General features: G+C 39.4%; 1 protein-coding gene across 10 annotated transcripts in view; it reads left to right on the forward strand.

The window, feature by feature from the left end:
• Nucleotides 1-26197, forward strand: part of SEMA5A (semaphorin 5A) — a 482622-nt gene that overhangs the window by 203203 nt on the left and 253222 nt on the right. For all 10 annotated transcript variants that reach the window (XM_057709296.1, XM_057709288.1, XM_057709292.1 and 7 more), the window contains one exon: nucleotides 13506-13605. In XM_057709296.1, coding sequence (XP_057565279.1) covers nucleotides 13506-13605 — 100 coding nt within the window. The remainder of the gene's footprint in view (nucleotides 1-13505; nucleotides 13606-26197) is intronic.

Below are 26197 nucleotides of genomic sequence, written 5' to 3' on the forward strand. Positions count from 1 at the left end.
GGTAGAATGTAATTTATTGGGTTGGTCAAAAAGTTTGTTCAGGTTTTTCCATAATATCTTACCGAAAAACCTGAATAAACTTTTTGGCCAACCCCAATACATGAAAGTGAATATAGTTCTAAGAGGAGGCAAAACTGATGTCAGATATGTTGCCTGGTCCTCAGGATGTTGTCAAAAGTTATAATAGCACCATCCTTGTGGTAAAATTGTGAGATGGGTGAAAACGACCCTTTAATGCCCCCAGTGGTGAGGGTGGGAACTGGTGTTTCTTGAGGCCCTCGCCTGCTTTAGGTACTCTGCGGGCTGCTTCCTGCAAATTAATTTACATATAGTTCTCAACATAAAATATTGTTCTATTATTTTCCTGTTTTATAATTTGTTAAAAAAATAATAAGGCAACTGGTGCTGACCTCAGAGTCCCACAGATAAAAGTTTTGCATCTGAGATTCAAACCCAAGGCAGCTGAACTCCAAGGACCATGTCACTTTCATTAATGATTAGGCGAAGAGAGGGCAGTCTGTTGGAGTCAGTCTCTGATTCAGTTGCATTGTTAATGGCAGTTAGTTCTGGGAAGACCCAGAGTTAATTTCCTTTTCGGTAATGGAGGTAATAGAACCATACCTCTGTATTACTGAGGTCTTCCTGGTACTTTGGATATGTGCCGTCTAGTGAGTAGCCACTAGCTGTGTTTGACTATTGAGCAGTTGATATGTAGTTAGTCCAAACTGAGACTTGGGATAATGGAAAATACACACTGGCTTTCAGAGACTTAGAACATACATGTGAAATGAAAATATCTTAATAATTTTTATTTTGATAACGTTGAAATGATATCATGGCTATATGGGTTAAATAAACTATATTATTGAAAATTAACATTTTTCAATGTCGCTACTGGAAAATTTAACATTACATGTATAGGTAGCAATATATTTTCATTGGACAGTACTGCCTTGGAACATTTATCATCACACTTTTCTTGCGACCAACAAGCATTTCTCTTCTTTGACTAAACTCTCTTGTGTATGCATCTCACTTTTTAAACTTAATTATAAATGTCTTGAGGGCAGAGGTCTGTCTTATGTAACTTTGTATCCTAGCCAGTACCTACAGCCCAGTTCTTCCTTGTAGCTGGTACTCAAGAACTATTAGTTGACTACCTAAACTGTATAAGAATATTCTTGGTGTATATTGTCCTAATGTTTAACCCTAAAGTTCCTGGGAAAATCCGGGTCTGTCTTGGAACCCATTCTAGTTCTGATATACAGATAGAATCAGGACTCATGCTGAGACCACCTTGGGACTTTTTCGAATGTCTTCAGGCGAGGAGACTTCTGGCATAACCCTGGCATGTCTCCTGAGTCATGGGGGCTTGCTTCTTCCCCTGAATCCTGAGGTCTGTGGCGGTAGAGGCTTAGATGAGATCACATGCTTTTTCCACCAGCAAGGAGATTTGAGAAAATCTGAGTGTGAATTGTCAGAAAGAGATATTAGCTTCAGGAAGTGATTTATTTTCTTAAAGCCAAAGTCTGGCAATTCCCTGAGTATGTGGCAGAACAAAGTGTAAGAACACTTTAAAACCAAACACCCTAAGGTTCTTAGAAATTCCTGAAACTGTCTGCTGCAATCCCTGGAGTTACACAGAGGCAAATGGCTTTATTTGTACCTGTCAGACTTCTGGTCATGACAGCTTACACAAAAGCACATGGCTGACTCTTGGAATAATCTAAGTGCCTGTTGAATAGAAATTGCTCATTTTTATACTTCACGACATATTAACATCATTTGTAATTCTAAAGTTGTAAATCTGAAGGAAATTGCTTTTTAATGTCCTCTGGCACAACATTAAGATTTTGCAATTAGATTTTATAGCCTACAGTCATATGCTGCAGGTCACAAGGCAACATGAAGACCTTCTGCACCAAGAAAGTTTTCTGTGGGTGACGCAGGGTGTTTATAAGCCACACAGAGTTCAGTGCAGGGCAGCCCAGGCGCCAGCATTTCATCCTAGAGGACAAAATCCCAGTCCAGGAATTTGAGCGTCTCATCTAGTTTACATATGAATTTGCATAATCTTAACTAAAAAAAAAATCTGCCTTGATGGATGGATGAATAGAAATCGCTTCTTGTGTGAGTGATCCAGCAGTAAAAACGTGCCACTGATTAGCTTGGTTCTTAACCTGTAGTCACCAGCAATAATTGCTCCAGATGGTTCAATGAAACAGGAGGTTTCCACTATCTTAAGAGTTATAAACAAAAGAGACGGCAACACCTCCTGCCAGGTGGATTTTGAACCCAGTTTACTAACAACTTTCCAAAAGCTTCTCTTTTTACCTTGCCAGGTGTGTCTCAGGTAATCCTTGGATGACTCAGAATTGGCGGGGTGGGGGGGTGGGGGGGGGGCAGAGAAGCCTGGCTCTCACCTAACAGTAACATTTAGATCCTGAGATTGAAGAAGTATTTCTAATATGGCCAGAAAAATCATGCAAAGGAATGAAAAGTTGGGAAAACAGTGGAAATCATAAATCCTGTACTTCGTTCAAAAAGGGAGTACATTTCATTTGGTTATGAAATGGTAGTCGAGTCCACTGAAATTTTGTTTCCTAAGATTTCTCTTAAAATATATACTCAGGATAAATATCAAATACATTTATTTAGTTCTGTGTTATCCTGCAATTATCTAGCTTTAAGAAATGCTGTGTCCAAAAGTCACGCAAGAAGTGCTTCTAGGAGTAAAGCATGCCCTCAGCCTGCTCTGGGCCTCCCTTATCTAACAGCTACCACCCCCCACCGCCTCCATGCAGGCTGTCTGCTTCTACTCCTCCCGGAATTATGTATGCGTTCCTTCCTGTAATTTCACTGATTTGTGGTTATTATTTAATGTCTATTTATCTTGTGAATATCTATTATACCACGGAGTCCAGGCTGTAAAACATAGCCTAATTTGAGACATGTGGTTTTCAAATTGCGTTGAGTTAAGAACACCCACATCAGGAACTACAAGAAAAATGAACTATCATACCTTTTTGGTTTCTTAGAAATCCGCCAGGCAGGCTGTCCAAGATAAAGCCATGAATTTTAGAAGACCCCAATTCCAGAGCACAGATATTTTATACTACTTGCAGTTTGTGGATTTTTCCTGTAGTGAACCTGTGAGAAGTGAGGAGACTTGATAGAACACCAGACGCACGGGGGGCAGATATGCAGCTAAAAACAAAAAGGATCTGGCCAAGCACTGTTTGCATGTTAAAATGCTGTGTTTTGTGTGTCATGTTTGCAAAAAAAAGTGTAAATAAAAGATACTTTATGCTTTTTTTGGCAGTTGGATTATTTCACTTTTACTAATATAAGAATATAATTATCTAATAGGTTGTTGTCGAATATAATATTATAATTATCTAATAGATTATTATTAACTATTTTTGTTTTGTTTTAAAGAAAAGGTCACATCCATGGAACATTTTGATCGTTTCCTGTAGCAAGATTTTGAGACCATTATTTTCCTGTGGTCTTTAGTGTATAATATATATCTTTCTGTATCTGTATATATACATATATATACACACGCATATATATAGTGTGTTTATATCTCTCTACATATACTTATGCAAAGACATGTACACACACATGTGTATATATGAATGAAATATTGATGCCTGTATCCAGACATAAATATGTACAACTGTATATATATCTAGATATATATGTAAGTATGTATTGATACATCCATATTTATATGTCTATGTATGTATATATGTGTGAATTGATATATGTAAATACACATACACATGAATCTACCAATATACGTTTCAATATAGATATATACACCTAAATATAGATATAGATATCTTGGTCCCTAAAAACACTACAATTTGGAAAGTTTTATGTGCTCAGATAAGTCTGACAGACCAGTCTGTGGTTTTCCACTTGGATGTCCTCCTAGTGCTGTGATGGAGAAGAATATATCTTGGCAAAGAAGTCACAGGACTTGGGGTTTTCCCCTTTGTCACTCATTGCCCTGTGACTCTGGGGTCATATACCTTCTTCACCCTGTTTTATCAACTATAAAATAAGGGAGGATAGATTGCAGGGTAATTAATAACATGTCCTACTGTAATTACTTTCATCCTACCAAGTCCTGGGAAGGAGTTACTGTTAAAATACGAGGGTGAGTCAGAAGTTATCTGCACTCTGGCTGTAGAATTTATCTTAATTAACTTTTAGAAAAGACAAATGCATCATTTTTGACATAACCTTCTTGCTTTTCAATACATTTTGTCCATCTGTCAACAAGCTATTGTATTCCCTCATTAAAAAATGTTTTAGGCTGAGCTGCGAGCCAGGAATGCACTGCTGTCTTCACTTCTTCATCAGAAGTGAATCTTCATCCTCGTAGGGCTGCTTTCAGGGGGCCAAACAGGTGAAAGTCTGATGGAGCAAGATCAGGACTATAGGGAGGATGCTTTAACACCTCAAAATGAAGTAATCCACGACAGACTTAGATTTCTAAAAGTTTGTGAGAGATGGGTACTGAAACAACTCATGGAAGAGCATAAACAGAAGCTTTTGGATATCTGCAAACAAAATTTGGACCGATACTCTAAGGAAGGTGACAGTTTCTTAAAGAGAATCATTACTGGTGACGAGACATGGATTCATCACTACGAGCCTGAGGGTAAACGGCAGAGTATGGAATGGAAACATCCTCCATCGCCGAAGAAGAAAAAGTTCAAGAGTCAACCATCAGCTGGAAAATTGATGCCTACAGTTTTCTGGGATTTTCAAGGGCCAGTATTAGAACATTCTCAGGAAAAAGTTTCAATAATCAACAGTGCTCATTACAGTGAGATGCTTATTGAAGAGCTGAAGCCTAAACTTTGAATTAAACACAGAGGGCTTCTAGCCAAGGGCATTGTGATCTCGCATGACAGTGCACGTCCACATACTTCTGCCCACGCTGTTGACACACTGCAAAAACTTCGTTTTGAGGTGTTAAAGCATCCTCCCTATAGTCCTGATCTTGCTCCATCGGACTTTCACCTGTTTGGTCCCCTGAAAGCACGAGGACGAAGATTCACTTCTGATGAAGCAGTGAAGACAGCAGTGCATTCCTGGCTCGCAGCTCAGCCTAAAACATTTTTTAATGGGGGAACATGAAAGCTTGCTGACAGATGGACAAAGCATATTGAAAAGCAAGAAGAGGGGATGGTGAGGGGAAGTCACGGGAGGGAGGGGATATGGGAATATGTGTATAAATGAAGCTGATTGTCTTTGGTGTACCTCAAAAACTGGTACAAGAGTATAAAGCAATTATATTCCAATAAAAACTTAAAAAAAAAAAGAAAAGGAGATTATGTCAAAAAATGATATGTTTTTGTTTTCTAAAAGTTAATTAAAATAAATTCTACAGCCTGAGTGCAGATGATTTTTGACTCACCCTTGTAACTGAGATCTATACATTTGGAGAAACAGAATTTGCCTAATATTTTCCCAACCTTTCTACAAAACTAAAGTAAGGCATAGCATATTTGCATATTTCTAAGGTAGCAGATGTAACCAGGACGTGTCTTAGAAAAAAATGATGGAGATACTTTCTGTACTGTTGGCATCTTCTTCCTCTGGATGTTTGTCACCTGTGGTGAGCCCTGGCTTCTTTCTGCTTTCCTCTGGAACCTCCCTTCTTAAAGCTGTGCCCTGCCTGGTGGGTGGCCTGGGCTGGACCGTTCCTGTCCCCCATCAGAAAACTGTCACCAATTCCCTCCTTTCCAATTCTTGTCTCTTTTGGTAGGTGGTGACCACCGTTTTCACTAAATTAATCCATGCTGATATACTACGAGGTGCTAAGGATTGACGTACTTTATACATTCCTTGGAAAATTGATTTTTAATTTGGACCTTATGGAAATATTGCCTTAGTCCTATCCTGGGTTTAAATTCCAATTAAACTGCTTCCCACTTTGTTGCATTTGGCAAGATGTTTAACTTGTCAAAATCTCAGGGCTTTTTATTTAAAAAAAATATTTTTACAACAGAAATTATAGGTCTAGCCTCATAGGATTATGAACATTAAATGAAATAAGAAGTTGTTAACATAAAAATATCTAATATATTTTGAAACCAAGTAAACACTGAAAATATAGATAGTAAAAAAAAAAGCATAAATGAGAGATCAGTTATTTTGATATATTTTTTCACATTTTGCATAAATGTTTATGAATTTGCATATTTCCTCCCTGATGTTGTGTTTTGCTTTGATCTGCCACTCAAGCCTGGCTGTATCTTATTTTGGGGGTGAAACGTGGCGTGGAGGTGCCACCAACCTGCTTCCCGAAGTGGTGGTTCTGAGTTGCTTTGTTCTGAGTCATTGCTGGAGGAACAGGCCTGGAAAAGCAGATGGGGAAAGGGAAGGGAGAAAAATAGTAGCAGTCAAGAGATAACGCAGTAAACAGCACAGACCTGCCCTGCTATTCTTCTTCTTAGGGCTTTTTAAAATTCCACTCCTCTGTTTTCCAATCATATTTTGAGCCCAGATTGCATTGATGGAATGGTTCATGTAATGCACTGAAGCTGAAAATGAAGTCCCTAGAAGGGTGACGCATGTCAACTTCAAAGAGTAATTGGTATCTTGGAGGTAGGATGGTTCCTCTCACAACTTGGGAAAAGGTCAGGCAAGGAGAGCTTCCAGAATGTTCAGCCCAGAGTCCACCCTGCCTTTCTGCCCTGCTCGCCCTGCCTGCAGGAGTGCCTGCTAAGGGAGGTGAGGACCCAGCTCCTGCATGTTCAGGACAATGTCCTGTCCCCCCCACATCAGAGCTGAGTGGCTTAGTCTGCTGAGAAATCCAGCCATGGCATCCTCCCTGCCTTCTCATTCCAGAACATTCTTCATCCAATAAAGCAGATGAGTAAATGGTTATTGACATTTTTTCTCCCCCCTTATTTACATCAAGACCCTTGGATCATAAAACCTAACTACGGAAAACGGTGAATGCTTTTCCCTGTAGATCTTAACATGTAGATCATCGTTATTAATGGTAACAACAGTAGAAACAATAAATGTATTATGTATTGAACTGAGTGCGTGGCAACTTTTGCTTAACAGTGTAGAGCATCGGGGATAAACTCACTTTTTCAAAGTGAAAGGGTCATTGATTTTTCTTTCTTTCTGTTACTTTCCAAATGTGTCACGTGGGAAGCTACATTTCAGATGCACTGCCATTTAAGAGTAGAGTGTGAGGCTAAAAACACCATCTCCAAAACTAGGAGCTGAATCTCACTCCTGTTGATCTTGGCAAGACTCAGTTTCCTCACCTATAATGGGGTGGGTGAGAGGAATACAGGAATTAATACGTGTGAGGTGCACAGACTAGCACCTAGCGTGCGGCATATGCTATTTGAATATGAGCTATTTTTATTAGCTGCTTTACCAATAATCGTGTTATTAGCATTATGATTATTTCCATGAGTAGATGTAGATTAAACCAAAATAGAACTTCCTGAGAATCAGGAAGAGTAGGCCTTGATTTACTCTTTCATTTATGTTTATTTACGTTGCTACCTGTGCTCTGGTGCCTCTTCAACAGCCTCTACCCGCCATCCCCTAGCCTCGTCCAGTTTAGCCTGTGACTCAGGTTCCAATATGGGTTTCAAGTTCCCCAAAGAAATTTCACCATCCTGCTTTCTCAGGTCCTTAACTGACTGAGGTTTGAAGGAGTGAAGAATGAAACTCAGGCTATCCAGAGCCACCCTCCTTCGACCTGGGAGGTTTCCCTGCTGGGTGTTTGCCCACAAGTCATCTTGGTCTGCGGACCATCAGCGCTACGGCCTTCAGCCCATGGAAGAGCCATCCGTCTGATTTTGGGGATGACTGACAGGTTTTGGACAAGTGCTGTTCTTCAACAGCAGAATCTCCTGCGATTCTTACTGATCAGGCTCTAAAAGGCTTCCTTAGCATATAATCGTCACTAACTTGGACAACTTTAGAGTTTTTGCTTTTTTTAAAATAGTAACTTTTACTACTTTTTCTTTCTCTTTTCTTTCTTTTTTGGGGAGTGGGGAGAGATGAACTTGAATCTGTTAAACTAGTCTCTGATTTATATATGCCAGTTATTTAGACCAAAGTTAGTAATATTGATACATGTTCATGAAAGCTCCTATTTCTAAAAGCTGTAGCACTCGGTTCTTTTAAAAATTGAACCAGTATACATTTGCTAGGCTGTGTATAAAGCAATCATGTGGGTGCCTACATGGTAGTAAGAGAAGGCAGATGTGAATCATTACAGTTAATTTTGCAATAGAAATTCATTTCCAGAGGCCATATTTCAACAACCATGTTTGTGTAATGAATGGATTATCTAGGATGATTAATATCAAATATTAAAAATTATCTATGAAATGTTCAATTTGAATTTATAGGTTTTTATGTCACTACTTGATTTCAAACAGTGGTCATATTGGCTGCCGTATTTAAGTTCCATTTCATCATACTGTTCTTTCAGCGAGATCAGAAGAGAGGATTGGGGTGGTGGGAAGGTAAACATTATTTGGGGGTAACAAGAGGTGTTAAGAAAGCCAGTGTTACTGGCAATTGTGTCTCCACAGCCCCTCACATACTGTGTGACCAGCCTGCTCTCCTGTCCCTCCCTGGCCTTTCTTTGGCATCTGATGACCTTACTCGACACCTTACTCGCCCTGGTGCTCCATCCTCTCCTGCCTTACTTGACGCTGTTCTCTCCTAGCTCTTCTTATGCATCCATAACTGTTCATTTTCTGAGTTCTTTTTTTTTTTTTTTTTTTTGACTCACCCTCTTATTTTTTATTGAGGTATAGTTGATTAACAATGTCATGCTAACATCAGGTGTACAGCAAAGTGATTCAGTTATACTTGCTTTTATTTCTTTTGCCTTAAGAGACTGATCCAAAAAAAACCTGCTTTTTTGTTAAGAACTTTTATTGAGATATAATTGACATACAATAAACTGCATATATTTAAAGTGTACAATTTGATATATTTTTTTCTTATTAGTAATGTATATATGTCAGTTCCCATCTCCCAGTTCATCCTTCTGAGTTCTTAGAAAGCAGCATTGATGAATTCTTCATGCTACTGTTTTTGTGGTGGAGAATTCTAGTGGTAGGTTTTCTGATGTCACACTTGGTGAGCATCCCTGTGTCTCTGGGATAAATCCTATCCCATATGAAACAGTGTGTGTGTGTGCACACCTATGTGTGTGCATATCTCTGTGTGTCATGTGCTAATGTAGGCATTTCCTTGGGAACGTGTTCAGTCAGCCCTGTTCTTTTTTTTTTAATCTTATTGCAGTATAATTGCTTTACAGTATTGTGTCAGTTTGTGCTGTGTAACAAAATGGAAGAGCCACATGTATACCTATATCCCCACATCCCCTCCCTCTTGAGCCTCCCTCCCAACCTCCCTACCCCACCCCTTTAGGTCTTCACAAGGCATCAAGCTGATATCCCTGTGCTCTGTAGTAGCTTCCCACTAGCCATCTATTTTACATTTGGTAGTGTGTACATGTCGATGCTCCTCTCTCACTACGTCCCAGCTTCCCCTCCCCCCAGTTTCCTCAAGTCCATTCTCTACGTCTGCATCTCTATTCCTCCCCTGCCACTAGGTTCATCAGTACCATTTTTCTAGAGTCCGTATATATGAGTTAGCATGCGGTATTTGTTTTTCTCTTTCTGGCTTACTTCACTCTGTATGACAGACTCCAGGTCCATCCACCTCACTATGAATATCAGCCCTGTTCTTAAATGAGGTTTGCCCAGGATTTTCCTTTTTTCATAGTATCCTGTCCAGCTTTGGTATCAATATTATTAAGATCACAATAGCTTCAAAACTTCAGAGAGAAGAGAAGCTTTACCTCTTTGTCTAATCTCTGAAATAATTTGTATTAAATTGGGATTTTATGTTCCTTAAGGAGTTGGCAACACTTACATGTGAAACCAACTGAGCCTACAGCTTTTTTTAACATACTGCGCTTGGGAGTTAATTATGTATATTGTTTGGGTGTTTGAATTTGTAATAACAAAAGAGTGTAATAAAAATGTGTTTTAAAAGGTTTTTTTAAATTGCAGGAGTATGCATATTCTTACAGGCAGAGGGAAAGGGACTTGGTAACGTTGGAGATGATAGGGAAAAAAAGTAATTTAGGGACGGGATTAAAGAGGAAGGAAGAGATGGGACTGAAGCAAAGTTGGAGGGACTGGCTTTGAAAAGAGGATGGAACACCATGATTCTGATCTTATATAGGAAGTTGAAAGGACAGGTATTGATGCAGGCATATTTTCAGTTAGAGTGACGGGTTGGTGCCGGAAATTTCCATCAAGGCCCTCATGGTATCCAGTAAGGAAGAGGCCACGCGTTATGCAAAGTCAAGGTACCCCAACCTTCCGGAGGATCACACAGGGAAATCAGAAAAGAAGAGAATATGCAGACTGTCCGACTTTGATCTAGTGTTAACCATAAAAATACAGTTTTAATGGGGGAGCTCATTAGAAATTTAAATAAGGAAAATTGAACAATATTGATAGAACTATATGATATGAACTCATTTTTCGCTCTTTACATGGTTCCTTTTATTACTTGAGGTTATTTTAGGAAGTTGTGTAACCACTTTCTTGCTGCTCAGTATAGTGACCAAACCTGCCATATGTCTCTTCATCTGGTTCCTTTTGGTCACTTTCTTGCAAATCTTCTCAATGAAAAAAAAGATGAATGCATGGGAGATGAGTTAGCTGGTTTTCTTTCCCTGTCTTTTCAGTCTTTTCTCCCCTATGTGACTCATATTTCCACTCTGGAACAGAAGGGTCAGCCCTTGGCTTTCTGTTCTTCCCTCACACCACCTAGACCCCCTCAACACCTTGGATATGACATGTGCCTGGCTCTGGCAGCTGTGAGTTTGGGGGGAGGAACCCTAGACGTGTACTCAGGACTGTAGTCCTGCCAGGGCTCCCTGGTCACGGGTTTCCTATCTCTAGGATGATCCTCTTGAAATAAACAACTTGATGGACACTTCTAGGTCTTAGGGATGCTTAGCAATGACTGAGTCTGGAGTCAATATGTCACTGGAAATTTTTCATAGATCACATTCTGCATGGTCACCCCTGAAGCCATTAGCTTTCTCTAAAACCAGCCTTACTCCTGATATCTATGTCTTAGTCATCCTTATTCTCCTCTTCACTGAATATCAAAACTGTTTTGTTTTCTTTAACTTGTTTCCTTTGGCCTCTTCTCCAATTAGTTATCAGGCCAACCAGACTCTCCCATCACATCTTCTTTGCATTTTCATAGCCACTACCTAAATTGTAACATTTTTAGTTTTCAAAGCTAATATTCTTGCCTCCATTCCCTCCTCTTTCCTGCCCATTCATATTCCTAAGATATTTACTTTGTGTCCAGTGCCTGCTGGCAAACTTTTCAGAGCCTTGCTGTCTCAGATGAGGTCAAGTGCAGACTTCTTAACCTGTAAGTAGATTCTTTACAGTTATATTTCAATACACCTTTCCCAGTAGTGTCTTGAGTTGCCATTGCTTTGCTTTTCTCTCTTCTCCTTTTTTCCTCTTTTCTTTCATTAAAAAAAAAAATATTGGAGAATAGTTGGTTTACAATGTTGCATTAGTTTCTGCTGTACAGCAAAGTGAATCAGTTATACATACACACATATCCCCTCCCTTTCAGATTTGCTTCCCATTGAGGTCACTATAGAGCAATGAGCAGAGTTCCCTGTGCCTTTTTCTTTCATTGTTAATTCTCCTCCTCTTGAATTCACTTGTTCATTCTTACTCTTTCATTCCAAACATTTAGCATCACCTGTCACATTCAGGGTACTGTACCTGCAGGCAACACAGTAAGCAATGCAGACGTAAAACCCTTAGGATTCCGCCTCCCAAGAGCAGAGGAACCGCTCAGGGACGCCTTGGAAGTGAAGATGAGCAATACCGATTAGGACCACAGGGGGCACCAGGTCTCCCACATGGCACACTCGCTCCCTTTAGGACACAACTGTTCTGTGACTCTCTGGTCGGATCTCTCCTCTCCTGGTCCCTAAGCCCCCAATCATCTCTCCTTTCTATGTATGAATACTTCCCGTGACCCTGCAAATACCTGTAGGATCTTGTACCTATAGATACCATGTTTAAAGACGATATTAGAGCTCATTCCCTAACTGAAGTATAAACTCCAGGAACAGACCATTTATTAACAGCTTTTTATAGCTCCAGGGCCTTGTACTTATTTTGCTACAAATATTTTTTAAGATTGACTTACCTATAAAATGAAGAATTTTGTATGAAATACTAAAACAAATCAAGATACCATACACATTAAAATTTCAGAAACCAAATGCAGATCTCCATATAATTCAACCCTGATTTCCTTTAAACAGAATAGAACTTTCAGTTCATGTCATTTTCTCCCCTCAATAACTGATAGTAGAGAAATGTCATATTTGTCACACACAGCTATTGCTTGAAAATAATCTACCTCATTCATGTCAACAAAGGCCTTTCTACAGGACATGTTTTAGGACATGGGCATATTTGCATGTTAGGTCTGTTTTTAGCATCTGTTTTTATGGAAAGAGATTATTTCTGTGCTACACACTTTTTCCTCAAACTGATAACTGTGTTGATTTGCCAGTGGTCAGTGTGATATCACTCAAAATATTAAACCCAAGGAGAAAAGATCACATGGTTAATTGTCAGGGTCAGTGGTCAGGTTCAGTACAGCTGGCAGGACTTTTTCAGTGTCAGAAATGAGCTAATGAAAGTTGCAAAAGTGCCTCATAAAGCTGAGTTCTATCCTTGTTCAAATACTGTCACATTATAATAATCGGACTCTAGACTGGAGGTCATTTAATAGGAGTTAACAGGGCTTATAAAAAACCTGTCTCTAAAGAGTGACTATTTTCTGATTTCCCTTCAAAAAAAAATGCAAATAAGGCCTAGAAGTTACTGTGGCTTTCTCATCTAGAAGGGACTGAATGTGTTTAGTCTAATCATGGGGCCCAAATAGAACCCAAAGGACAGGAAAATGAAATGTCCCACTTTGAAAGAAGGCAAACGGTGCTCCTGTGGCTTTTGTGATTTTTCCATGTCTTGAGCTCCTTCCCATCAAGCTGCACAGGAAATGGTCTTGTTTGCATTCAGTATTCCTCTGATGAATCATGTGAATGCTGTGTTATTTTCTGCCCAGTCCAGAGCCAAAAGGAAAATGCACATCTGGCTTGTAAATCACAACCAAGCATTGATGCTTTGCTCCCATTTTATTGGGTGGCTGCCCTCTATGTTTTACACATTCTCAGTGTGGATTATGTGACATCCTGACGGAAACCTCCGGTGGCCCCTAAAAGAGCACGTCGGGGGGAACCTTCAAATCCTCTCTGAAATGTAATGTTTGCTACCTGATGTTCATTCTCTGTGGTCCCCAGAGGGAAAATAAAAAATCATTCATTTTTATCTGTTTATTTATTTATTTTTCCTCTTTAGAAATTGGCCCCTGGTTGCGGGAGTTCAGAGCGAAGAACGCTGTGGATTTCTCGCAGTTAACATTTGACCCAGGACAGAAAGAACTTGTTGTAGGAGCAAGGTGAGAGAGCTTACGTTTTGCCCCTGCAGATATTTTCGGACTTCATTTTACGTCTCTGCAGTTACACGTGCGCTTCTGCCATAGTTGACGACTGCTAAGTAATATTTTGTCTAAGAATGAAATTCCGTTTGAGTGTCATGAAGTGTGCTACAGTTAATAAGATGACGCTGCTCTTTATAGGAAACGTTTATTGGGCGCTTCCCCTGTGCCAGAAGCTGTTGTAACATGAATTAATTCATTTTTTCCCTCCTGTGAAACCTGAGAGGTAGGTACTGTCACCATCCCTATTTTACGGATGAAGAAATTGAGGCAGAACGTGGATAAATATGTTACCCTGGGGACATGTTTATTACGTCTAATAAAAGATGGACCCAGGTTTCAGACCCAGACAGTCTGACTCCAAAAACCATGGTTTTACTTCTCAGTACATTGTTGAGCACAGTTCTAGAGACCAGGAGACCTTGATGTCTTTTCCAACACCCATCGCTACCTTTCTTTGTCACCTCCATTATGCCATATACTAGTCAATGGAGAATTCAATTGAGTCATTATTATTTATTTCTCTTAAGGAGCACGTGCTCCTGTGTCCAGGTCCATGCCTGACCTTCCAGTTTGACGATGAGGCCACTGGAACCCAATCAGAACAGATCTTATGTTGTGTTCCTCGTATTTACATGACTTCCCTAGAAAACATGCAAAATCCCTGCCTTCAAATCACCTATCTTGCCAGAGTGTTTTGAGGATTATACAGGTTAAACATTTTATATTTCATCTCTTAGGAAAATGGTATAATAACTTGAAGCGGTGATTTGTGGACCTGGACTCTTCTGGCCTTCAAGGAAAGCACTTTGGGCAGAGGAGTGCACGTTATCTTTTTTGGCCAAATTTACTAGACTCTGAAACATATCTTTCATAGTAAGAGAGGTTGTGCAGTTTCTACCTGAGCGAAGTTAAATCTGGCTTAAGCTCTGGACAGACACTGAACAGTTTCTAGAATCACTGCTTTTGCTCTCAGATCTTAAGAAGACCTTGTGCATCCACCTAAAACGTGAAGGCTCGAGATGTACAGTCATAACTTAAATGAATAGACAGAATTTGGCTTAGTTCTTGGCATTTAACGTGTCATGTGTCTCTCTTTTAGTGTTTATTGAGTGGACAGTGAGCACAGATTGGACGGCTTACGTGGTATTCTTTTATTTACTTCAGCCCATTGGGATTACCTGGGGGATTTCTGATGCTGACTTCCATCAAATTCTGTCATTGGGACCCTGGGCCATATATTGCAGGGCTTTTTAACTGGTCTCCGGGCCTCCAGTTTTCTCCTTCTGCATACCATGGCCAAAGTCATCTTTTAAAAATACCTCCTCAGTAGGTCCTACTGGGGCTTTTATGACTTGTATGCTTTCAATTCTGTGACAGAAATATTACTTTCTCCAGGGATCACCTGGATTGATTTGGATTCATTAGGCTCTTTGGTGTGACCCATCAGACCCTCTGGCTTGTGATCCTACATCCCGTTGAGACACACACATCTTTTTCATCCTCACATAGTCCAGGCATGTGGAATTATTTATGTTGCCCACAACTATAGAATGTTCTCTTTCTTGCCTCAGCGATTTGGTAAACTCTTTTGCTTTCCTGGAATATTAGCTACCCACCCACTCCCAACCCAATTTATCCCCTGGGTGAACGCGTATTCATTGTAAGGATCTGGCTCAAGGGTCCTCCTTTGGGCCTCAGCTGTTGTGTTCCCTGCTCTGCACGGCTCTATTAGCACACCTGCCATCTACCTTCATTACTGTGCATTTTGGCTTATTTCTTGTCATATTCACTCCTTCTCCATTATTAGATAGTGATTTACCAGATGGAAGAGGATGTGTCTGTCATTTATTTTTTTCTGTAAAATCTAGCACAGTTTCTCCTCTGGGTTGAAGCCCAAAGATATCTGTTAATTCACCATATTTATTTCCAGAATTTGATTTGTGTATGTGACCCTCTGCATTTGGTAGGATACATAGGGAAGAAGGGGCTGGGGCTGTAGCAGATTTATTTCAGATGCTTACATTTGGGCAAGGACACAGGGAACAGCAGTCTCTAAACCCCAAATCTAATCCTTAGGGAAAACAAGCTCTTACCCTTAGTCAAGCTCTTACCCCTGCTGGTGTAGCAACTCTTACCTCAATTGATATAGCTGAGTCCGAAATCTCTCATTCCACTCTAAACAACTTTGGAAATAGTTTTCCTGTAAGCTTGACTCAAAAGGCTCTCCATTGTTTCCGGAGGTCCTGGATGCTACATGAACAGGGCAGCATCACATACATGCCTACATCTGCAGGTGGTAGGCTTTTGGTCAGTGAAACCAATTCGCCTAATGGGGGATGTGAGACGCCACTGAGAAAACTAAGATTTGGAAGAGACATCTCCATAGTCCTGTCCTGGCTGCAGACAGCACCTGAGAATTGTCCCCAGGGGACACCTATTCCTGATAGTATCCATCCCAGTATCCCTGGAGGTCTGCATCCCAGAGTTTCTCAAAGTCTCCATCCATCTCATCTCACCACAGTCCCAGCCCAACCAAGGGAGGGATTGGACTACCCACTGGGTCAAGCTAGCATGCACTATGGCATGGTGACCAGGAGCCATAGGATCACTAGAATTCGCACATGAAATTCCAGGATGTGCAGTTAACTTGAATTTCGATATAAGCAACCGTAGGATCATGGACTGTATTTCTATTCTAGAACAGGATGTGGTACATTGTGATACTTGATAAAGCGATGAAAGAAACGCGTAGATGGACTTACTTAAGTGCATGACCTTGAGCCCATTTCAGAATCTAATTTTCTTATCTTTAAAATTGACATAATTATTTCTACCCCTTTCAGCTGTTGTGAGGATTAAATGAAATAATGCAGGAAAAGAGATTGTCACCGTAACAGGCATCCTGTTAGCATGCAGCGGTGGGGAAGCTGTGTGGGTATCTGTGGGTTTCAGCACGTGTGTGCATGTGCATTTTGGGCAGATATCACTGAGTACGGAGAATAGCAGTTTTACCTAAGATACTTGGTGGGAGTAGGCTCAGAAAGTTTGAGAGGGAGTGTGAGCCAGTTATAAAACTTTAAAAATAACCCAGCCCTCAGATTCCTGTTTGGGAGGGCTTGACCTAGCAAAAGAAGTTTAGATAGCAGGTGTATATTTCAGAAATCTGTAATGGTTTAAATATATGAGCAGTGGAAAAATACAATGATAGTATTTTTGTTTGTCCGTAGTTAGCACTAAGCCTCATAGCCATTTATTGTGTGGTTTCACTTTATACCAGTGATACTTTATGTTCCTTAAATTGAAATCAGTTAAAATTTCTTTGCAAAAAGAAGTTCTCTTGCTGCAAAAAAAAAAAAAAAAAGACCATAACAAAAATGAACAAACAAATCCAACCTGAAAAACCACTTCTTTGTAGGTGATTTGTGGTTATGTAGTACCAGAAGAAAGTTGCATCTGAAGTCATGCAATTTCTGGGAGGATCCTTAAGTGTACCATTTTCAAGGTGCACATTACCTTTCACATTATTTCAAAAGCATTGATATTCATATCCTGTTTTACCCATGCCTCTTTAAAAATTAATAATGTTTGTGTTTTCAGTGCTGAGACTCAGGCACTTCCATTGTAGAGAACATAGAAAATGCTGTAAAGCATAAAGAAAAAGCACAATTTCAGAAATCATCACGGTTAACCTTTTCAGTTATTTCCCCCCAGTGTTTGATTTCTATTTGTTTGTACTATTGGGATAATATTTTATGGGTGATTTGTATACTTCTTTGTTAAAAAAAAACCTACTAAAAGCAGTTTCTCCTCTATATATACATGAAAATTCCGAGTGCAAGACGGCTGATGTTTAGAGGTCTTTGTATAATTTTAAAAGTGACGATGGTAGTAATAGTTCGCAAAGTTGATATAAGTTTCCATTTTGCTATGTATAGGATTGTAGCAGCAGATCTAAGAGAGAGTGATGACACTTTATTCTCCAGATCAACCTGTCGTTAGTGTTTCAGGTTCAGTGTATGGATGACACGTGATCCTGGGCTGAATTCAAATGTTATTCCGAATAACAGCTAACTCGATTCATACACAAAGCAGTGTTTGACCATAATCAGGGCATTTACAAATTAGCCATATTTTTGTAAAGTATAAAGCTATACCATAGTAATGAGAAAAAGAGCTTCTCATCAAAGAGAAAGGGAATTTCTTTCAGCTTTTGTGTTTGTTTCTTGGTCTTTCTTCACTTTCTTCCTATCAATTGATTTCTGATTCTCTTACTCTTCTCTAACAAGCTTCAGTGTAAGAGAAACATATCATTGAAGAACACAGCCTTGCGACCTGTGATATTTTAGTAAGAATGCTCACCTGTGAGTTCTCACACACGTACCTGTGAGTCCAGGAGGCCCACCCATCTGCCAATAACGAAGGGGAAGGGGTTGAAGCTCATAGACCCAATACAGGGTCAGGTAAAAATCATAATTGATGATAAATATAAGATTTATGTATGTCTTGGGAAATTTTTAATTTCAACTCTATTAAAATTACATCGCAAAGTGGGAACATGACAAAGATATCAATTGAAAGGGTAGTGGGGATGTGTGGGTCTCCTTGAACATCTGGCCAGATGGGAGTACCAGCCCTGAGCCATGAGTGTGTGCCTTGCACGGAACCCTTTGACTTGCCATTATAGTCAACGGACTATTTCCATATATTGGAAGATATTTCTGTACATGTATCTGTGTGGCAAATAGTACAGATTTCAAATCAGCATGTTTTCTGCTAAAAATGAAAACTAAAACCCAACTGCTTTCAAAGCAGAGTGTGGTGTTTCCTACAGTCACAGTAAACTGGTGTTGAAACCTTTCAATGTATTATTTTATTTTACTTTATTTATTTATTTTTAAGCTCTTTATTGGAATATAATTGCTTTACACTTTTGTATTTATTTTACTATTTATTTATTATCTATCCATCTATCTATTTTGGCTGCGCTGGGTCTTGGTTGCAGCATGCTGGATCTTGGTTGCAGCATGTGGGCTTCTTAGTTGCAGCATGCATGCAGGATCTAGTTCCCCGACCAGGGATTGAACCCGGGCCCCCTGCATTGGGAGCATGGAATCTTAGCCCTGGACCACCAGGGAAGTCCCCATTGTATTCTTTTAAACCATTGTTTTGCTCATGGCTTGAATCTATAGACATAAGATAAAAAAGAAAGATTACCTTGCTTTTTGCTATGCTGAGACTGAATTTGCTTTATGTATTCCAAGCATATATTCTCATAACATCACATCAAATGAATGGGCAGGCTTCTATATAATTAGTATAAATTCCTCCTTTGAAAATGATTTTGCCATTGGTTCTAAACAAGTGAAGCTAAATTTTAGAGTCACGTATCATCTTTGAAAACTGACCGATAGAATTCACTCTTTTTCTGGTGGTTTTAATCCCTATTTTTCTTCTAAAGTTTTACCTTGGCATTAATCTGTTGGAAGCAGTCTATAATTAAAAGAAAAACTGGAAATTTTTACGATATCAGCAAGCCTGCTTCCAGTAGCCATTACTTCTTTCCATTTTCCAAAGGACACTTTCAGTCAAGTTTATACAATTAAAGGTAACTTGTGCTGAGTTGAGTGAAATCAGCAATTAGGAGTGAATCCAAAAAACTAGTAAACCCCCATTGTGCAAAGAAATCCGAGGGAATGATGATGTTGACATTGTATTTACATTAATTATGACTTAGGAAAACAGCTGGTGATGAAAGGAAGAATGGTGCTTTCATTTCTGTTCTTCACTTTGACCCCACCCCAACGGGAATTTTTTTAAAACTGTACTTTAAGGTTTAAATGTTTCCTTCTTCCTGTTGGATCTTGATTCATAGGTGTGTTTTCTGCTTAAAATTCTCTTTGCTTATCTTCTTCCTTCTCTCCTGTCTTTCAATAGGCCTGTTTGATTAATTAACCTAGTCTGTGTTTAAAAAAAACATTTTGCCCAGTATTTACCAAACAGCCGTGTACCTAAGTGTCACCAGGGCATTCATGCCAAATGAAGCTTCCTCTGCCTGTCCTCCCAGCTCTGCTGATCCAGGCGGCTGGAAGGTGGTCCCAGAGTGTGAGCTTTTGACCAACACGTGGTCTGCAGACACTCCTGTGGGACAGATGTCCAACTATTGTGTTCCTTTTGCTGTTTTAAAAAACAAAATTTTCTCTGCATTTTCTTCTCTGTTGGAAGTGGGGGGGGGGGGAGATAGACCTAGCAGAATAGTTACTTGTTAAGTTATAAACATACGTATAATCTTCCCTTTTCCCATATTCCCTGAATGAGTCAACAAAGGAGTGTGATAAAAATTAACCAACTTCTTCGCTTTGAGTGCATGTGTGTGCTACTAGTTTTAAGTGTTGAGAGCTTTTTTCCTCGCCAGTTCCACATGGGGTCTATCAGAATTTATTGGTTGACACAGTTACTCTTCATTCACCAAATATTTATTGAACCTACTGTGTGCTGGGAAGTATCTTAGATATTGAGGAAATGAAGATGCAGCAGAGTCTCTATCTGATAAAGGCTCTAGAGCCTAGTGCAAGGGTTGGCAGGCTAAGGCCCCTAGGTTGGCTTGTAAATAAAGTTTTATTGGCACACAGCCACACCTGTTCATTTGCATACTGCCTGTGGCTGCTTTCCTGCTTTCAACGCAGAGATGAGTAGTTCCAACGGGACCGCAAAGGTGCAGTATTAAGCCCATGGAAAGGTTTCCCGACTCCTGGCCTGGTGGGTATGGGGGACAAGGCAATTAAGTTCTCCAGGGAGGTCTGAATAAAGGGCCCTGGAAACACCAAGAGGAAAGAAAGGTGATGGTCTTTGGGGATGAAAAGGGTGCACTGAGAAGGTGCTTTCTCAGGTGGGCCTTGGAGAGGGATTAGGGGTCTGGCAGGTGGGAGAGAGTCTTTCTGCCAGAAGGACCATAGAAAGGGGAAGTCAGAGATCTTGATGAGACTGAAAAGAGTCCACCTTGACTAGACCTGTTAGAGTCTGAGAGGAGGGGTGATTGCTGGTGAGGCTGGAGCTTTAGATTGTGGAGGAGCTGGGATTTCATCCCCTAGACCAGTGTTTCCAGTTCGGGCAGTCAGGAGAGTGACCTGAGAAATCTTTTAAGAATGCTGATGGCCAGGCTTCTCCTTAGAACAGTTGAATTAGACTTTCTAGAAGTAATGTTGGAATCTTTGGTGTTATCAAGCCTCCGGTAATCCTCTGGCCCAGTGAATTTGAGAACCTCTGCTAAAGACAGTAGGAGCCCAGGAGATTTCTAAGGCTACACATTTACATGCTCAGATTTGCATTAGGAAGACAGTGGTAAGGACTTAACCTTCGGCAGTGATAGTGCGAATGGAGGTGGGTCAGATTTGAGACTATGTCAGAGCTGGGTTTGACAGTGATTGATCGCCAATTGCAATTGGTGACCTAGGGCAAGGATCAAAGATGAGATTTGGGAGCGAGATTTGAAAGTATGTGTAATGATATCAGCTGGGATTAACATTTGAGAAATGAGCTGTAATTCTTCAATTTTTGGAAGACCATGAGAAAAATCTCAGATTTTACTAACTCTGAAGATAACCCAGAAAAATACTGTATATGGAGATAATTTGAAGAGTGAATATTCCTAGGAAAGCATAGGTTAAAGGAATCAGAGAATAATACTGTTGGTATTTTTTCAAATGAAAAATGATCTCTAGTAACTGAAGAATGGAAAGGAACAAATCAAAAACCCATTGGCCAGCCAAAGCAGAAGCTGTGAGTTAAATTTAGAGCGATAAGTCATCACCTGTAATCCTCCAAGCACTTAGAGATTTGCACATAATCTTTAGAACATAATAAAATTTAAATTATCAGTGTGATTATTGACAGTATTGATTAATAATTTTGTCCCTAAATATGCTTATGGGAAAAGGTTTTTCTGGTTTCATATCTCTGAAATTTGCTAACAACTTTGGTCTTAATTGTTGCATACCACTAAAAACCCATCTTTGTTATTTGATTCTACTTGCAAAATAGTAAGAGGTTATCCATCTACTTCTTTGCCTTTTAATCTTGGTATTTAAACATACAAAGTACTATTAAAATGGTTTAAGTTTGGTTTTGTTGTATTCTTTGAAACCTATTTATAATAACCAAGACTTTTCAGAGGTTTGAAATAGACTTTTGGGGCTAGGTAATGAAATAAACCAATACAATTTGGGGAGAGTGAGTACTAGACATCTATGGTAACGACAATAACCATAAAATCAGAATTATTTAAAATGTTTTATAGCCCAAAGTACACAGATTTATTATTTTTGAAGAGGGTTGAAAAAAATTTGACTTAGGAGGTAGCTCATAATATGATCATATTTTACATTTGTCACTATATTTCAAAATATGTAGCAAAGTTAAAAAATTCAGCATTCAAAAACTGTGATCTAAATGTGATCCCACTATTTAAATATAGTGCTATATCTTTAAAATAACTTGGTAATATTAAAACTGAATTAAACTCCCAAAATCTTATGGAAAAAGTATATCAAAGAGATATTTTTAGAATGATTATAATAACATAAAAAAATAAAGGCTCCTAGAATTTGTTTAGAATCAATTAGCATAATGAAAGCCTTAGGAATAGCAAGCATAGATCGATTGGTGAACTACATGAGTTGGTTACATGCTGATATTAAATCTTCACATTCTAAAAATTTTGATGTGATTGAGATATTAAGTATTTACATGTAGAGAATTAAAATATTTTTATGAAAACATTTTGTGCTTTAAAGGGTATAGTTACTACTTTTCCTTAGCTTCAAAGTTACACATTTCTATTTTAGTCTTTAAGTCTATCAATGCAGTTGAAAATTCGGGTGTCACGTAGGAAGTCACAACATCATGCTCTGTGCCAGTGGGATGTTGACAAAGTGAGGAGAGAGTCCTGCAGGGAAGGGAAACCACAGGAGCAGATGAACCTGGCGCCGGTACAGGTGAGACTAGCTTCACTGTCAGCTTTACCCAAATGGTCACAGTTTGTGTGCAGTGGGTATTTTGTTCTCAGATTCTTTCATCATCAACAATGGTCTAAACTTTTATTAAACATCAAACATACGTTTCTGTCACTGTTGTTTAAGACATGTTCTATAGATTTACCTGCTTTTCTGTCTCTCTTCAATTTTCTTGATTTTCTTAGTGCCAAGTGCAAGTTCTTCTTTCTTAATTATTCAGACTTCTGTGCCTCAGTTATAAGCAAGCCTGTAACCTACATGTTCCATAAGAACTTGGAATTTTTTCCTTTGACTTTATAGCTATATTCATCGGAGACCAATTGAGTTATTCTAAGAGACTGTCATTTTAAAACACCTCTGTCTTTCATAAGGCATGGAGGTCAGAGTTAAGTTTTATAGTGTCTCTAGATAACATGAGTCATTTAGTTAATATGCTCGTGATGGCTCAACCTTTTCTTTAATGCTGGCTGAATTTTATTACTTTACATGAAGACACAAATGAACTTCGTCTATTAAGGCCGTCACTGCTCCCTCAGAGAATATATTGTTGTGCTTAGTGATTTGTTGCTGATAGGCCACTGGGGGATGCGGTGGGAGGCAGGAGTGAGTTATTCAGTCCTATAGTCAAAAAGAAATACACTCCCTGGTGAAGAGGGAGACCACGCACTCAGGTGTCTAGTGGGAGGGAAGGATGAATGGGCTTCACAATTGTCAGTTTGTGTCTGCCGAACTGAATGGTTTTGTGATTTGAATTATTCAGTTGATTGGATATCTGTATTCCTCATATATCACTCCTCAAAGTAATACGGTTACTACATGTGCAATGTCAAATTTTATTCCAAGGTATCTGACAAAGAGTAAGTTCATACCAAGGGAAGAAAATCCCATACTTTCATTTACTATGGCCATAAAATTGAACCTTTGCAGCCTGGTGAAACTCTTGCTTTGCACTTCTGTAACAAGGGGAGGGACATGTTAACAGAGACTGGCTCCCCCTGCGCTACACAACTAATGCACTCTTAGAATCTAATCTCTTAACCTCCTGCCTTTCTCCCTGAAGGATGGCAATATTCCTCATTACTACCTATTTACATATAGGGGTGTTAGGAAGATTCATGGGACCACTTAAATGCTTTGGGATGCTCAAAACATTGCCCCACTAGAGAAGCTGACCTTATGTGAAACATTTGGTTAGCATTCCCTCTGGCTGGGAGCCAGAGCATTGCTCCTTCTTGTTGGAAAGGTTGGTAGCCTTTCTCGTGAACCTGACATATAATGTTTTTCTTCCTCTGTGTGCTCACAATTGCAAGATAAAGTGGTTGCCTCTTCTACAGTGCCCTGGAGAGCAGCCACTTGCAGGGGACCGTAGATCTTACTTTAGATGCCCCAACGTCTGGGAAAATCATTTTTTTTTTTCCTTTTAGAAGATTTTCTTTCTTTTTGTAACCTTTAACTTCATAGGTCATTGACCTAAGCTGTGATGGATCAAGCTGTCTTGGGAGATTTCTGGTTCCTCCTGTTGCTGGCTGGGTTGGAATTTTTCCAAGCAAAAATACTTGGCATTGTATTTGGAACCAAATAGTTTGAGGCAAGGGTTTTGAAAATAGGAATCCACACTATATTTTGTCAGATTCTTAGGTTCCAGGGAGGTGATTAGGGAATTCCACAGATTTTTCATATATATTTCTTCTTTTACAATTAAAAAAAATTGTTGAAAAGCGTGATAGATAAAGTGAATACTGAAATGTGTACTATTACATATTTCTAATATGAAAAGGTCCAGCAAGGCATTAAATTGCTTATGGGTTTGTGCAGACACAGTTCGTGTGTTAAATATTTGAAAGCATCTGCCAACTCTTTGTTTCCAAAATAAAAAGAAAAATAAGAAAACAGCAACAAAAATGTAAGCAACCAACGAACACAAAAATAGGCCTTAAATGGATGTTGAGGTTATATGAGATTATAGATAGTTCCATAATGCCAAATTCAAAATGCTCAAATCAGCTTAATCAATTGACTTTATGATTAACAGTTATATGTAAGTAAATTATTGAATACATTTTCTTACTTCTTTTATGTGCTGAGATTTCATTTAAGATTATTGAGGTATGGTACCTGGTTACAAAAAATAAAAAAAAAACACTTGAAAAGTATGTCAGGAATTTATTGAAATATGTTATAATAACAGTTATTTCATTAGATGGCCATATACTTGTCCAACCCTATTACTCATTTCATACCTCTAAAACAGGTCACAGTTTTTTAGGAGTTTGCATTAAACATACTGACAGATTGTATAGTTTAGCTCTCTCATTTTATAAAGCAAGAAACTTGGGCACTCTTATGGTAAGTATGGGTAGGCAGTTTCAGGGAGAATTCATGTGAAATAAAGAGGGAGAAGGAGGCACTATGTAATCAGCGGGACCTGCAGGATTAGCATGTTCTCAACAGTTTGACATGTGTCACAGTCAGATCACAGTCCCGGAGCTGAGAATCATTTACCTACAATCAAAAGCTTGTCATGAGTAGTGCTAAGACTTGAATTGTCTCAAAATGATTTGTAAATGCACCTGTGAATGAACAGTGGTGACATGAAATAATTGTACTGCAAGAATGATTCGTGTGTGTGTGTGTGTTTGGTGCCAGTTAAATTAGAAAGGGGACACTGGATGACTGGCTGGTGAGGCCATTTGGCACAATGATATTAAGAACAGCAAAGTGGGGGGCCTTGCTTCTAATCATAGGACTTTTCTCTGAATCCTAATAATCGTGGATAAATCACACAACACCTCTTAATTTGCAGAAGTTTCCTCATCTAAAAATTGAGGGATATATACTTTACAATGACAACCTAGCTCCAAATTCTTGGATTCTATGATTTCTTTTTAGATCAAAAAAAATTGAGAATGGGTTAAAAAATCACCATCTTGCATCTTGTAACCCAGGAAATACCGAAGGAAAACTTCAAATCTTTGGTGCTTCTCTTTATTAGGGTTTCTGGCATGGTGATGGCGGTGGTGGTGATGGTATCTCATAATTACTGTGTTGTTTTTCCTAGCAAGCATTCTCCTCTTCTCTGCCCATTCTGTTCACCTACTGAATACCTCTGCCATACTGATTGAGTACTGATGAGATGGCTGTGATGGCACATAGTTCTCAGGTGTCTGGGGAAGGAAGAGTAGAAGGTTGAAATCCACTGGGGAAGAGAGGAGTACCTTTTCAGACTGTTGGAACCTAAGAGGCAGAAGTGGACGGCAGAGTTAGATTTGGCTGGAGAGATGTAGGCTGAGAGTGTGGCATGTTTGTCATCGTAAATCAATGTCTCCCTGGCTTAGTCCATTTGGGCTGCTATTACAAAATACCACACACTGGTGGCTGGCGGACAACAGAGATTTATGGGGGTTGGAGATCCAAGATCAGGGTGTCAGCCCTGTTGGGTTCTGGTGAAGGCCCTCTTCTAGGTTGCAGGTGGCTGACTCCTCACTGTGTCCTCACATGGTGGAAGGGGCGAGGGAGCTGTTTGGAGCCTCTTCTATAAGGGT

The sequence above is a fragment of the Hippopotamus amphibius genome, chromosome 15 (genome assembly GCF_030028045.1).
Source record: "Hippopotamus amphibius kiboko isolate mHipAmp2 chromosome 15, mHipAmp2.hap2, whole genome shotgun sequence".
NCBI classification, from domain to species: Eukaryota; Metazoa; Chordata; class Mammalia; order Artiodactyla; family Hippopotamidae; genus Hippopotamus; species Hippopotamus amphibius.